The sequence below is a fragment of the Leucoraja erinacea genome, chromosome 4 (assembly GCF_028641065.1).
Source record: "Leucoraja erinacea ecotype New England chromosome 4, Leri_hhj_1, whole genome shotgun sequence".
NCBI lineage: Eukaryota > Metazoa > Chordata > Chondrichthyes > Rajiformes > Rajidae > Leucoraja > Leucoraja erinaceus.
Genome location: NC_073380.1, coordinates 107,899,964 through 107,914,038, shown reverse-complemented (window position 1 = coordinate 107,914,038; position 14,075 = coordinate 107,899,964). Strand labels below are relative to the sequence as shown.

The following is a 14,075-nucleotide window of genomic DNA, read 5'->3' as shown; positions in this document are numbered from 1 at the left end:
CGCCAACAATGGCTGCTAATCCAGAACCAGGGGCCACAGTTTAAGAATAAGGGGTAAGGCATTTAGAACGGAGATGAGGAAACACTTTTTCTCACAGAGAGTTGTGAGCCTGTGGAATTCTCTGCCTCAGAGGGCGGTGGAGGCAGGTTCTCTGGATACTTTCAAGAGTGAGCTAGATAGGGCTCTTAAAAATAGCGGAGTCAGAGGATATGGGGAGAAGGCATGAACGGGGTACTGATTGTGGATGATCAGCCATGATCACATTGCACAAACCTCCCCTTTCCCTCCTCAATTTTCCCTCCCTGCTTAATTTCCCATCTACCTCAGTCTACTCCTTTCCTAATTATTCTCCTCACACAACTCGTGGCCCTCATATTCCAGATCTCCAGTCCTTTTAACACATCAAAAATGTATGAATTCTAGTTACAACACAATTATAGACAATAGACAATAGGTGCAGGAGTAGGGCATTCGGCCCTTCGAGCCAGCACCGCCATTCAATGTGATCATGGCTGATCATCTCCAAGTCAAGTCGTCAAGTTTATTTGTCACATACACATACGAGATGTGCAGTGAAATGAAAGTGGAATGCTCGCGGACTTTTGTGCAAAAAGACAAACAACCAAACTATAAACACAATCATAACACGCATATTCTTTTACATAATAAATAATGGAAGGAAAAACGTTCAGTAGAGTTAGTCCCTGGTGAGATAGGCGTTTACAGTCCCCAATCAGTACCCCATTCCTGCCTTCTCCCCACATCCCCTGACTCCGCTCTTTTTAAGACCCCTATCTAGCTCTCTCTTGAAAGCATCCATAGAACCTGCCTCCACCGCCCTCTGAGGCAGAGAATTCTACGGGCTCACCACTCTCTGTGAGAAAAAGTATTTCCGCGTCTTCCGTTCTAAATGGCTTACTCCTTATTCTTAAACTATGGCCCCTAGTTCTGGATTCCCCCAACTTGTACTTCTTTTTAATATTTTCTGGAAACCAAAGGTCAAAAAAAGCTGAGAGGTGATGACTCAGACCAGAAGCTTCTTTGGTACATAGGTTTCCCATTCTAACTTGGAATCTCGGCTGCTTTGATACTTAAAATTGTTTGTTATAAAAACTAAACTGCATGTATCTTGTTCACCTCTATGTCCTACAGTCCTAGTTGCAGTCACCATCCAATTTACAATGGTTCATGCAAAGTGCTGGAGTAACTCAGCAGGTTAGGCAGTATCTCTGGAGAACATGGATAGATGACATTTCTAGTTGAGACCCTTCCTCAGACTTCAGAGGGTTATGTAAACATTTTTCACACAGAGAGTGGTGAATCTCTGGAATTATCTGCCACAGAAGGTAGTTGAGGCCAGTTCATTGGCTATATTTATGAGGGAGTTAGATGTGGCCCTTGTGGCTAAAGGGATCAGGGGGTATGGAGAAAAGGCAGGTACAGGATACTGAGTTGGATGATCAGCCATGATCATATTGAAAGGTGGTGCAGGCTCGATGGGCCGAATGGCCTAATCCTGCACCTATTTTCTATGTTTCTATGGTCTGAGTGCAGGTAGATGGGACTAGGTGAGAGTAAGTGTTCGGCACGGACTAGAAGGGCCGAGATGGCCTGTTTCCGTGCTGTAATTGTTATATGGTTAGAATATACATTGGTGCCTATTTCCAAATGGCTCAGGTTCAAAGTCTTCATTTCAAATGTCTCTGAGAGCTTTATGTACCAAATCTTCAGTGTCTTAAACTTCACACCCTAATGCCACATTATTTTACAGCCAACCAATTAGGCATTATCCCTGCTCTGTGTCTAAAGGCAGAGTGAGATAGAAAGAAGGCCAAATGGTGGACAAAGGCCAAATTGTGTGTGGGAGAGTGGGACCTCTTCTCTTCATGCCATTTACCACCATTTACATTTAAGGAGCAAAATGGAAAGAGAAAAACATAAATAATTGAATGGCATACTCTAAAGACAAGCAAGGTATAGGGAAAAGAAGAGCAAGGGAGAGAAAATAATGCAGGGATTGAACCTTTGCATACACTAAGAGGAACAGCATCGGTATTGCACTGATCGCCAATAAAAATGTCAGGTGCCTTGTTATCAACAAGATACGTCAAAAACATAATCTTTTTACATCTCACATTTTTGTACATCTTTCACACATTCTTAAGTATTATTTGATTTCCTCAGAAAAAAAAAAGAGCTGGTGTCTACCATTTTTAGGGATTCACTAACATGTATAAGAAGGATCTAGAGCAGTGGTTCCCAACCTTTTTTTGGCCATGCCCCACCTAATCACCTCTAAAATCCTGATGCCCCCCCCCAATGTGGTGATATATAATTCTTATCATTTAAAAAGTGAACTCCGTTTCAGCTGAAGAAGCTTAAAACGCCAATACCTTGGTTCAAAAGAACATGGCATCCATGAAAAAGAAAAATGAAATAAACAAAAGACAGTTAAAGTTTTGAGCAAGACCATAAAGACCTTTTTTACCCCCAAAAAATTATTTACTCAAAATAACATCTGAAACATAAACTACATATGTTTACCTGATGGAAAATCCAAAAAAATTAAAATTGAAAATTTGGACCCAGACCTCCTCAGTCGCGCTCAATTGCCCCCCTTAAAAATCAAATTGCCCCCCTGTGGGGCGTACGCCCCACGTTGGGAACCACTGATCTAGAGGTAACTAAGCAACTAAGCAAACCTCACATTGTACATAACATCATCTATCTAGGATCAATACCTCATTTCCTCAGCTGGCTCACTCAGTTCAGCTTCCGAATGGGATGCATGATCTGGCACAGCTTCCACTGTTTCACTCCTATTGGATCAGGAGCAATTGAAAAGAACACAAAAACCCACAACATTCATGTCACTGGCTCAATTAAAGGGAAAAGGAATCTAACTAGAAGAGATTTGGGAAAATGGTAAAGAAAAAAGAGAAACAAACTTCACTAAAATGCGGGTTTTAAAGACTTTCCAGTTTTTCCTTAGTTATTTATCTACAGTTGTTATATGCTGGAAGGCAATACCATGTTTCACTACATCATTTATTGGTGAAACTAGTCTTAATTATAATTCCTCTACACAACAATAAAGGTGCTGACATATTCACAACTATGCCATTTCTGCTATTCATATGGACATATTCAACAGAATGGAACGCTTTATTACAGTATTGAACATCTTATAATATAAGCAATTTTTGGATATTATTTTATATCCATTTTGGTGATGCAAATGGCATCTAAACAAATTGGAATTCAGCAGTAGTTATATTCTAAATATGTATTTGAAAGATAACTTTATACTAATTAATTTGTACAATTTCTCTTTGGTTGGCAACTGATTATGAATGACACCAAGGCTTGGAATATATCCAACATATACCAGATGGATATATTTAGCTAAGACAACTTTAAGTTTAATTTATGGAATATTGCAATGTGGATATCAAGATTTCCTAGAACTCAGCTGTTTTTTTTGGACGGGGTTGAAGAAGCTGAAGCACCCTATGCAAATGTTATTGACCACTCATTTTCATGACTGTTTTTATACACATTCTCCCTTGGGAGGTGGGGAGGAATGAGACCAAGAAAACCTACCAACCCCCTCCTCTAAAGTTGGTAAATGTAGCTTTCAGAGAAGCTAGGCTGACTCGCCATTATACAGGGTGAGGGGTTTTGGAGAGAAATCAGGAGAATGGGGTTAGGAGGGAGAGATAGATCAGCCGTGATTGAATGGTGGAGTAGACTTAGAAACAAACATAGAAACATAGAAATTAGGTGCAGGAGTAGGCCATTCGGCCCTTCGGGCCTGCACCGCCATTCAATATGATCATGGCTGATCATCCAACTCAGTATCCCGTACCTGCCTTCTCTCCATACCCCCTGATCCCCTTAGCCACAAGGGCCACATCTAACTCCCTCTTAAATATAGACTTGATGGATCAAATGGCCTAATTCTGCTCCTGTCACTTAGGGCCTTAGACCTTTATACGTGTGAGTTTGGAGATACATGTCAACAGGCTATTCAGTAATAGACAATAGGTGCAGGAGTAGGCCATTTGGCCCTTTGAGCCAGCACCGCCATTCAATGTGATCATGGCTGATCATCCCTAATCAGTACCCCGTTCCTGCCTTCTCCCCATATCCCCTGACTCCGCTATTTTTAAGAGCCCTATCTAGCTTTGTTACAGCATGTCAAATTCAGCCATTCACTTGGGATCCACACATGTGCATGTGCACTTCTGGCAACAATGGTACAATGGAACCAATAAATAATGGAACTTACACTTTTAAAAGTTTTGCCCTGTTTGGCATGGCGCCTGCTATATTAGGCACTGATAATCCAAATCATTGACAGCATTGCAGAAGGGTTTTCTGGCCACATAAATAACTGCAGACCATGTTTCATGGTGATGCCAGGATACTTCCCTTCTCACAATACTATTATGCATCAGATGATTCTGAAAAACCATGATCTTAATCTAATATTTTGTCAATATCTAATCTTTCGGTATCATATTGTAGTGGATGCTGACAAAAGCTGTCTGAGAATATTTTATCATTTCTCTTCACTTTTGAACATGGGATCTGCAGTGGCAAACTTCCAAATGAGCAACTGGTGCCACAATTTATATAATGGATATGACCTGCTATTCTGACACTAAACAGAGCAATATGCAACACAAGACATTGACACAATTTTGCAGAAATTGGTATATTTGACAAATTGTTTGGGTGGAAGAGGCTACACATTGTCCCAGGACCCTACACATAAACAATGCTGATATCAGTGCTGCTCTATATTCAAACTCTATATATTTAGACATAGCAAGAAGTTATTGAAAATCAATATCAGATTAATTTAACTTTGCAAAAATGGGATGAGCACATGCATCAAGTCCTCCCGCAAAAATGATTCGCAAATAGATAATGTATGCACTGGTCAACCTCCAACTGGTTTCTTTAGTTCCACTATTGATCTAAGATGACTTAAAGTGACCGATAGTGAATATTACAGGAAGAGTAGGAATGAACACCAACTCATTAGGGCACCAACTCATTAGGATTTACCTGTAGCCATACCTTCAGATTAACCAATGATGTAGCAGGCCACAGCAACAAAGACAATCTTTCATTAATTACCACTGAAGAGCATTGAGTTTGCATTCACTCTTCCTGGTTCCTCATCAATTAGTGTTGCAGCCTCTCAGAATGTTACTCTTATTCCCACCAAAAGTACTGAAATATCCCACTTTTGTCCCGTCACCCAAGCAAAGAATCTTTTATCCTAACCCTCATTTTACTACTCTTTGCAATTTCAGTGTAACTGACATCTTCATCTTCAATACGTGTGAACTGACGGAAACAGGCCATCTAGTCCGTCATCTCCCCTTTTAACCCCCATTCCCTTCCCATCCATATAACTATCCAATTTATTTTTAAATGTGAATCACCTTATGGAAATCCACACGTTACCACCGAGTCTAAATCTCCTTAATATCATGTCATGTCCCCTCCCTACTCTCATGGGAAAAGCTTTTCCACGTCACTGTCTATCCCTCTCATCATTTTAAAAACCTCTATCAAGTCCCCCCTTAACCTTCTGCGCTCCAGAGAATAAAGCCCTAACTTGTTCAACCTTCTCTGTAACTTAGTTGCTGAAACCCAGGCAACATTCTAGTAAAAAACCCAGGCAACATTCTAGTAAATGTTTTAGATGTAAGTAGTAGATGTAAGGACCCTTAGTAGATGTAAGGATCCTTCCTTACATCTATTCACTGGCAGTTCTGATGCAATTATGGGGGACTTTAATCTTCATACAGTTTGCACTAATCAAACTGGTCAAAAGTAAACTGGAGTACAGAATGCATTCAGAAGAGTTTCCTGCAGTGATACTTCATGAAATCAACAAGGGACAGACAGTCATGGAACTTGTCTTGTGTAACAAATCAATATTCATTAGTAATGTTATAGTAAGTGATCCTCCAAGGACAATTGATCACAATGTGACAGAATTTTTTAATATATTTGTCAAAAACTGCAGGCATAGTTTGGTTAGAAACTGGAGAATTAAAATTGTATATCTAACCAAATGGGGATTGGGGACAATATTGGCCAGGCAAAGATTGAAAAAATAGAAAAAATAATTTGCCAGTGGACAATGACAAAGATTTGAAGAAATGCTTCTTAATTCTTAAGAAATGCACATTCCATTGTGAGATATAATTTCCATGTAAAATCCACCCAAGGTTAACTGAAGGATAGTATAAGACTGAAAGGGAGGCTAAGCATGGTTGTATACCTGTGGATTGGGAGAAAATGTCCCTCGAGCTGAAGGCAACAATCAGGTAATTGCTGCATCAGTAATCAAATACTGCTTAAAACCAGCATTGTAGCAGAAGACACAATGACTGTGCCAGAAGTAATCTGGAACTAAAGTGCAAAACTCAGTGAGGAATTCAAGGTCAGTACTACACTAAACTGAAAGTACTGAAGAAATTAAGGGAACTTAAACCTGATGAATTTCCTTGGAAAAGGACAGTCTGCATTCAAAGGCTCAAAAACAGATACTGTATAGACGCATTATTGGAAATACAGTATTGCACAATTCCAGAACAATGACAGCAGATTATAAAGAAGTAAATATAACACAATTCCGTTTTTAAGAAAAGAGGGAGGAAGAAACGGAGCTGTCCAGTTAGCCACGATCATATTGAATGACGGTGCAGGCTCGAATGGCCGAATGGCCTACTCCTGCACCTATTTTCTATGTTTCTATGAGTTGAACATTTGTTGCTCCCACATGATAATTAGAGTCAACATTGTTCTCTGAAAGGGACAATACAGTTGGCTAATCAAAGAGGGATATTTAAGATCTGATTAGTATAGTGTAAAATTGATGCAGTATAATTGAATTTTCAAAAGACTTCCGATAAAATACCACAGAAAAGGATGTTACACAAAATTAGATCCCAGAGATTTTGGGAAAATGCAATACCATCAATTAGAGGATTGACTGCAGGATAGAAAAGAGAGTTGGTCAGTGAATCAACCTCCTGGACCTTCCTTGAACTACTGCTAATGCCAATTGTGGCCCATAGGGAACAGAAGCAGGCCCATTGGGCCCACCATGTCCCTGCCAGCCATAATGCCTATCTACTCTATTTTTCGGCATTAGCCCCATACATACACCTTTCCTATCTAAAATAACGATCCAAATATCTTTCAAATGTTGGAATTGTATCTGCCTCCAGCACCCCGTCTGACAACTCATTCTAGTTAGCCATCATTCTCTGTATGAAGACCCTGTCCCACAAATCTCCTTGAATTTCTCAGCTCTCACATTAAACTTGTGCACTAGTTATAGACACTAATTACCTGGGAAAAAGTACTTGATCTATTCGATAAAGCTTTATAATTCGATAAAGCCTGATAAGGTCACTCCTCCGCTTCCTACATTTCAGTGTAAATAAATAATAACTCCAACCCACCATTCCAGGTAACATCCTGATGACTATCTCTCTATTACAACCACATCCTCCAGGTGCCGTGCCAACCAGAACTCTACACATTAGTCGTTCCATGTTCAATCGCACCAATATTTTATATGGTTGCAACAAGATATCCCACTTTTTAAACTCAATGATTCAGCCGATGAATGCAAGCATAATAAATGCCTTCATCATTATCTTATCTATCTGTGCCACCACTTTCAGGGAGTTATGGGCTTACTATATACCCAGACATTACATTGTGAATCAATGTTCAGTCTGAAGAAGGGTTTCGGCCCGAAACGTTCCTTATTTTTATTTCCTTCGCTACATAGATGCTGCTGCACCCGCTGAGTTTCTCCAGCAATTTTGTCTACCTTCAATGTTCCCAATGTCCCTGTCATTTACTCTATCTGTCCTACCACAATTTGAGTCTCCAGACTGCCTTACTTCACACTTGTCTGTATCAAATAATTCCACCCGTATGTATGCAGTTTATTTTTATTCAAATAAGGTGACCAAAAAGGCTAGATTTGGCCTCAACAGTGCCCGATGCAGATGGAGCAAGACTTTCCTTCTTTTGTATGCCATCCCCTTTTCAATAAAGCCTCACATTGCATTTATCTTCTTGGCTATTTTATAAACCTGTCTGCCACATTTCTGTGCTTCACCCAGGTCCCACAGCCCCATCAGGATTTGGTAGACTCCCTCCATTTAACATTCTGTTCTAATTACCAAGCTGCATGCATCTTCTGTTGGATGGGAATGGGGTATTTGCCTGCACAGTCCACACCCCCCCCCCCCCCCCCCCCCCCCCCCCCACTGCTTCCCATTCTCCTGGAATGAGCCACAAGAATTGGGTGGGTTGAGCCAAGCAGAGCTGGGAGGGCTGAGCAGACTCACTCGCTCTCTCAGAGTCTGGTGGGCAAGGTGGTTTTCCATCACAGCTGCCTCTGTGATCCTCTCTCATGCATTGTTTTTGTTGATTTTCAAATTATGAACAGTTATGGTTAGGATCGGGATCCTCTATTGTAATCTGGGGACTTTACACTCAATTCCATCGCCTTCCTTTACACTCAATTCCATCAGCTGTAACTCTAAACAGTAAACTTATCTGTGGTACCTAACCAGATGCCTCCTGGAAACTGGTCTGTTTTCATCCTCTCTACATTTTGCATGCTCGAAGAAATTTATCATACGTAATTCCTGCATATAAAATTGCATGAGCTCTGTTTGATTACATTTTGATTTTCCAAGTATCCTGAAAATCTTCCTTAGTAACAAATTCCCAAATCTTCCCAAACTTATACACCACATCTATCTCCCTCTTTTCTTGGATAGATTATATTTGTGGTTTACTAACTGCTGGGCCTTTTCAAATCTGTGGAAATTTAGAGAATCATAACAAAAACAACCACAAGAAGTAGACCTTACTATCCTCAGGATTTAACAGTTTTGATACTATTACTTTGTCAGTATATTATCCCGAGTGATTGATTGCTTTGTTCTTTGCTCTAGTTTCTCCCCACATTTTCTAGAGGATTTGGGCTTTTAAGTTCATCTATCATGATAGATACAATATATTTATTCAGTCTCTGCATTCCCTGATTAATTATTCATTATAATATCCCCCACATCATCGTTAATGGGAACAACGTAGATATAAATGGCCAGGAAGAGATTGTGTGTAAAAGGATTTGAGTATCGGAGCAGGGAGGTTCTGCTGCAGTTGTACAGGGTCTTGGTGAGACCACACCTGGAGTATTACGTACAGTTTTGGTCTCCTAATCTGAGGAAAGACATTCTTGCCATAGAGGGAGTACAGAGAAGGTTCACCTGACTGATTCCTGGGATGGCAGGACTTTCATATGAAGAAAGACTGGATAGACTCGGCTTGTACTTGCTAGAATTTAGAAGATTGAGGTGGGATCTTATAGAAACGTACAAAATTCTTAAGAGGTTGGACAGGCTAGATGCAGGAAGATTGTTCCCGATGTTGGGGAAGTCCAGAACAAGTGGTCACAGGATGAGAAAAACATTTTTCACACAGAGAGTGGTGGATCTCTGGAATTCTCTGCCACAGAAGGCCAGTTGAGGCTATATTTAAGATGTGGCCCTTGTGGCTAAAGGGATCAGGGGCTATGGAGAGAAGGAAGGTACAGGATATTGAGTTGGATGATCAGCCATGATCATATTGAATGGCTGTGCAGGCGCGAAGGGCCGAATGGCCTACTCCTGCACCTATTTTCTATGTTTCTATGTAATTAATATAAAAATAATAACAGGAGCGTGGGTAGAGCATTGAGCTTATTGTTGCACCATTCAAAAATATTACGGCCAATCTTTTACTTCGCACCATTTCCCTGCCTTATCCCCATACTGCTTGATTACTTAATATCCAGAAATCTATCAATCTCAGTTTTGAATGCAATCAATGAATGAGTTTCCACAGTCCTCTATGTTACAGAATTCCAAAGATCCACTACATTCTGACTAAATAAGTCTCTCTTCTTTGTTGTCATATATGGGCGAGCCCCTATTTTGAGACAGTGATCCCTAGTTCTAGAGCATGCCGACTGGTTGCATCGTGGCTTGGTTCGGCAACTTGAAGGTCCAGGAGCGGAAAAGAATGCAGAAAGTTGTGACCACTGCCCAGTCCATCATCGGCTCCGACCTCCCCACCATCGAAGGGATCTATCGCAGTCGCTGCCTCAAAAAGGTTGCCAGCATCATCAAGGACCTACACCATCCTGGCCACGCACCCATCTCTCCGCTACCAACAGGTAGAAGGTACAGGAGCCTGAAATCTGGTACATCCAGGTTCAGGAACAGCTACTTTCACACAACCATCAGACTATTCAACTCACCATCAAACAAACTCTGAACTATAACAACCTATTGCATTTTATCTGTTTATTTATATGTATATATATGGTCTATGCTATGTAGACCCACTGAACTGTTCTGTATTTATGCTTACAATATTCTGTTGTGCTGCAGCAAGCAAGAATTTCATTGTCCTATCTGGGACACATGACAATAAACTCACTTGACTGAACAACTAGATTCCTTACTGAATGGAAACATCCTCCTCAGAAGAATTTTGTATGCTCTCCTCTGTATGAGAACTCAAGAAATCCAATTAGGTAGTCTCTGATAGCTCTAAGCTCTAGAGAATGGAGGCCTCACCTACTCTCCTCATGTGCCAGGCATATTGTCCCAGGAATCAGTCTGATGAATCTTAGCTACACTCCTTCTATAACAATTATGTCATTTCAGGCATGAAGATTAGAAGTACACCCAGGTGAGATTTCACATTCACTTTACATAATGGTGGTAAGATACCTTTATACTTTTACTCAAAACCCCTAGCAATAAATACATTATTTTGCCCTTCCTAATGTCTGTGATGCATGTGTGTTAGCTTTCATTGATGCGTGTGCAAGGACATGCAGGTCCTTTTACACATCTTTTACACATAACATTATTTTGCAACATTTCTGTTTTATCTACTGAAATGAAAAATATACATTTTTCAACATTGTGCTGCATCTGCCATCAAATTCCCCCTCAGTGAGTTTGGCTGTGTCACCTTGAATTCTTTTTTTATCCCCTTGAATCATCTGTGTATCCAAGTTTTACTCTTCAGATTGATTCATAGCCCACTTAGTTTTAGGAAAGAGGTTACAAAGTAATAACATTGAAGGTAGTAATCTCAGGATAGAATAGAGCATAGACTTGGAATTTTTTAAATAACTTTTCTCAACCAAATAACATAAACAACCTCCAACAATATTTGAGGAAGGACATTGTTGCTATTGAGGGAGTGCAGTGTAGGTTCACAAGGTTAATTCCCAGGATGGCGGGACTGTCATATGATGAAAGAATGGAACGACTGGGCTTGTATGCACTGGAATTTAGAAGGATGAGAGGGTATCTTATAGAAAGATATAAAATTATTAAGGGATTAGACACGCCTGTTGCAGGAAACATGTTCCCGATGTTGTGGGAGTCAGGGGCCACAGTTTAAGAATAAAGAGCAAGCCATCTAGAACTGAGAGGAAAATCTTTTTCACCCAGAGAGTTGTGAATTTGTAGAATTTTCTGCCTCAGAATGCAGTGGAGGCCGACTCACTGGATGCATTCAAAAGAGATTTAGATAGAGCTCTTGGGGCTTATGGAATCAAGGGATATGGGGAGAACGCAGGGACAGGGTACTGATTGTGGATGATCAGCCATGATCACATTGAATGGCGGTGCTGGCTCGAAGGGCTGAATGGCCTAAACCATTTTCTCTGCAGCTATGTAATATGTTCTGCCCCTTCCTGCCTCCAAAACAAATTTAAATATTTTCCCAATGATTTGTTGAAGCATGATCCTGTTTATTTACAGACCACATTCACAGACCAGTCAGTCGTATTGGTGCAAATGTGTCAGCCTCGATAACAATCAGCACGGCAGCACCTCAAGGCTGTGTGCTCAGCCCCCTCTATACTCATGACTGCGTAGCCGGTCATAGTGCAAACTCCATCATCAAGTTCGCCGATGACACCACTGTTGTGGGACGTATCACTGATGGAGACGAGTCAGAGTATAGAAGTGAGATCAACTGACTGACCAAATGGTGCCAGCCCAATAACCTGGCTCTCAACACCAGCAAAACCAAGGAACTGATTGTGGACTTTGGAAGGGGTGGGATGGGGACTCACAGCCCCATTTATATCAATGGTGGGAAGGGTCAAGAGCTTCAAATTCCTGGACATGCATATTTCCAAAGATCTCTCCTGGTCCCAGAAAACTGATGCAATTATAAAGAAAGCACATCAGCGCCTCTATTTCCTGAGAAGATTACGGAGAGTAGGTATGCCGAGGAGGACTCTCTAGAACTTCTACAGATGCACAGTAGAGAGCATGCTGATCGGTTGCATCGTGGCTTGGTTCAGCAACATCTGCGCCCAGGAGCGAAAAAGACTGCAAAACGTTGTAAACACTGGCTCCATCATCGGCTCTAACTTCCCTACCATCGAGGGGATCTACCACAGTCGCTGCCTCAAAAAGGCTGGCATCATCATCAAGGACCCACACCATCCTGGCCGCACACTCATCTCTCCGCTGCTTTCAGGTGGAGCCTGAAATCTGGTACATCCAGGTTCTTGCACAGCTTCTTCTCCACAGCCATCTGAGTATTAAACTCAACTCAAACAAAAATCTGAACTTTAATAGACTATTGCACTTTATATGCTTATATGTATACATATATATAATGTTCAGTGGTAAATGGACACACTGATCTGTTCTGTATTTATTTATGCCTACAATATTCTGTTGTGCTGAAGCAAAGCAAGAATTTCATTGTTCTATCTGGGACACATGACAATAAACTCTCTTGAACTTGAACCTGATCTTGAACTCAATCCTGATTAACTGCGCAACCTGTGGAGGGAACTGAACGGACAACATTTCAGGTCAGGACTCTGCTTCAGTCTGATGGGAAGTCTGTCCATTTCCCCACTGAGTTTCTTCAGCACTGATTTTTTTTTGCTTAAGTTTCCAACATCTGCTCACTCTTTTGACTTCATTCTCCTTTTGGCCTGTATTTCCCAAATATTGAATTGCTTGGAAGATTTCATTTTCATTTTTAGTTACGATATAGTCAGGTTTCTGTTGCGTCCATTTACATCTATTTGCGCCATTAATTCATCCACTTAGTTTCAGAAGCTTGCACATTCAGATACAGTGCCTTTAAATTTGGCCTTTTAAAAATGTTCTGTACTCTCATCCAATTTTCTGCTTGCCCATTTCTTACCAAATTGTCTGTTCCATTCCACTGTCAGCTTTGTTTTTTTTCTCCCTACTTGACTCTCCTCTCACATGCCCATCCTCCAACTGATCTACGTTGAACTTTTCCCAAAGCCACTTGCACAAATTCATGGGGAGATATTGATCTTTGTCACATTGAGGTGTAATTTGGACAGATCCCGTCTGCCTTATAAAACTAAAGTCGAAATCTTTCAGAAGTTCAAATCTTTCTCTCCTTCAACATCCTTCCAGCTACCCATTTCTTTGATCTATCTTATTTTTTCTGAACTTGTTATCACATGACCCTGGGAATAATCCTAACATTACTACCAATGTGCATCTACTTGTTTAGCCTTTTACCTTGCTCCCTAAAATGTGATTGAAGGACCTTATCCTTCCTTCCACCTTTGATTTTGGTACCAACATGGACAACTTCTAACTCTTCACATTTCCCCTTTAGAATGATGTGCAGATTGTGTTGCAATACTTGATGTTTGTATTAATTGATTTGCTTCTGATGTCAACAATTCTGTTGAAATTTGTCATTCATTATGGTAAATCACATCCATCATTGTGCAGGGATAAGTGACAGTTGCTATTATTGCTGCAGACCCTGCCATGGCTCAGCTAGAAAGATTGCTAATATTATGCTGCCTGTTCTGTTCATTGAAGCAACCACTGAATGGTATTTTAGCAGTTATCTTTTGGAAACATGATTCCCTGTTATTCTTAATGTACTCCATAAACTAGAAAGGTGTTTTGAACTATCTTCTCCCAATT

General features: G+C 40.6%; 1 protein-coding gene across 1 annotated transcript in view; it reads right to left on the bottom strand.

Annotated features, from left to right (window-relative positions):
- Nucleotides 1-14,075, bottom strand: part of rims2a (regulating synaptic membrane exocytosis 2a) — a 684,525-nt gene that overhangs the window by 260,841 nt on the left and 409,609 nt on the right. Inside the window, exon 27 of the mRNA XM_055634901.1 lies at nucleotides 2,742-2,819. Coding sequence (XP_055490876.1) covers nucleotides 2,742-2,819 — 78 coding nt within the window. The remainder of the gene's footprint in view (nucleotides 1-2,741; nucleotides 2,820-14,075) is intronic.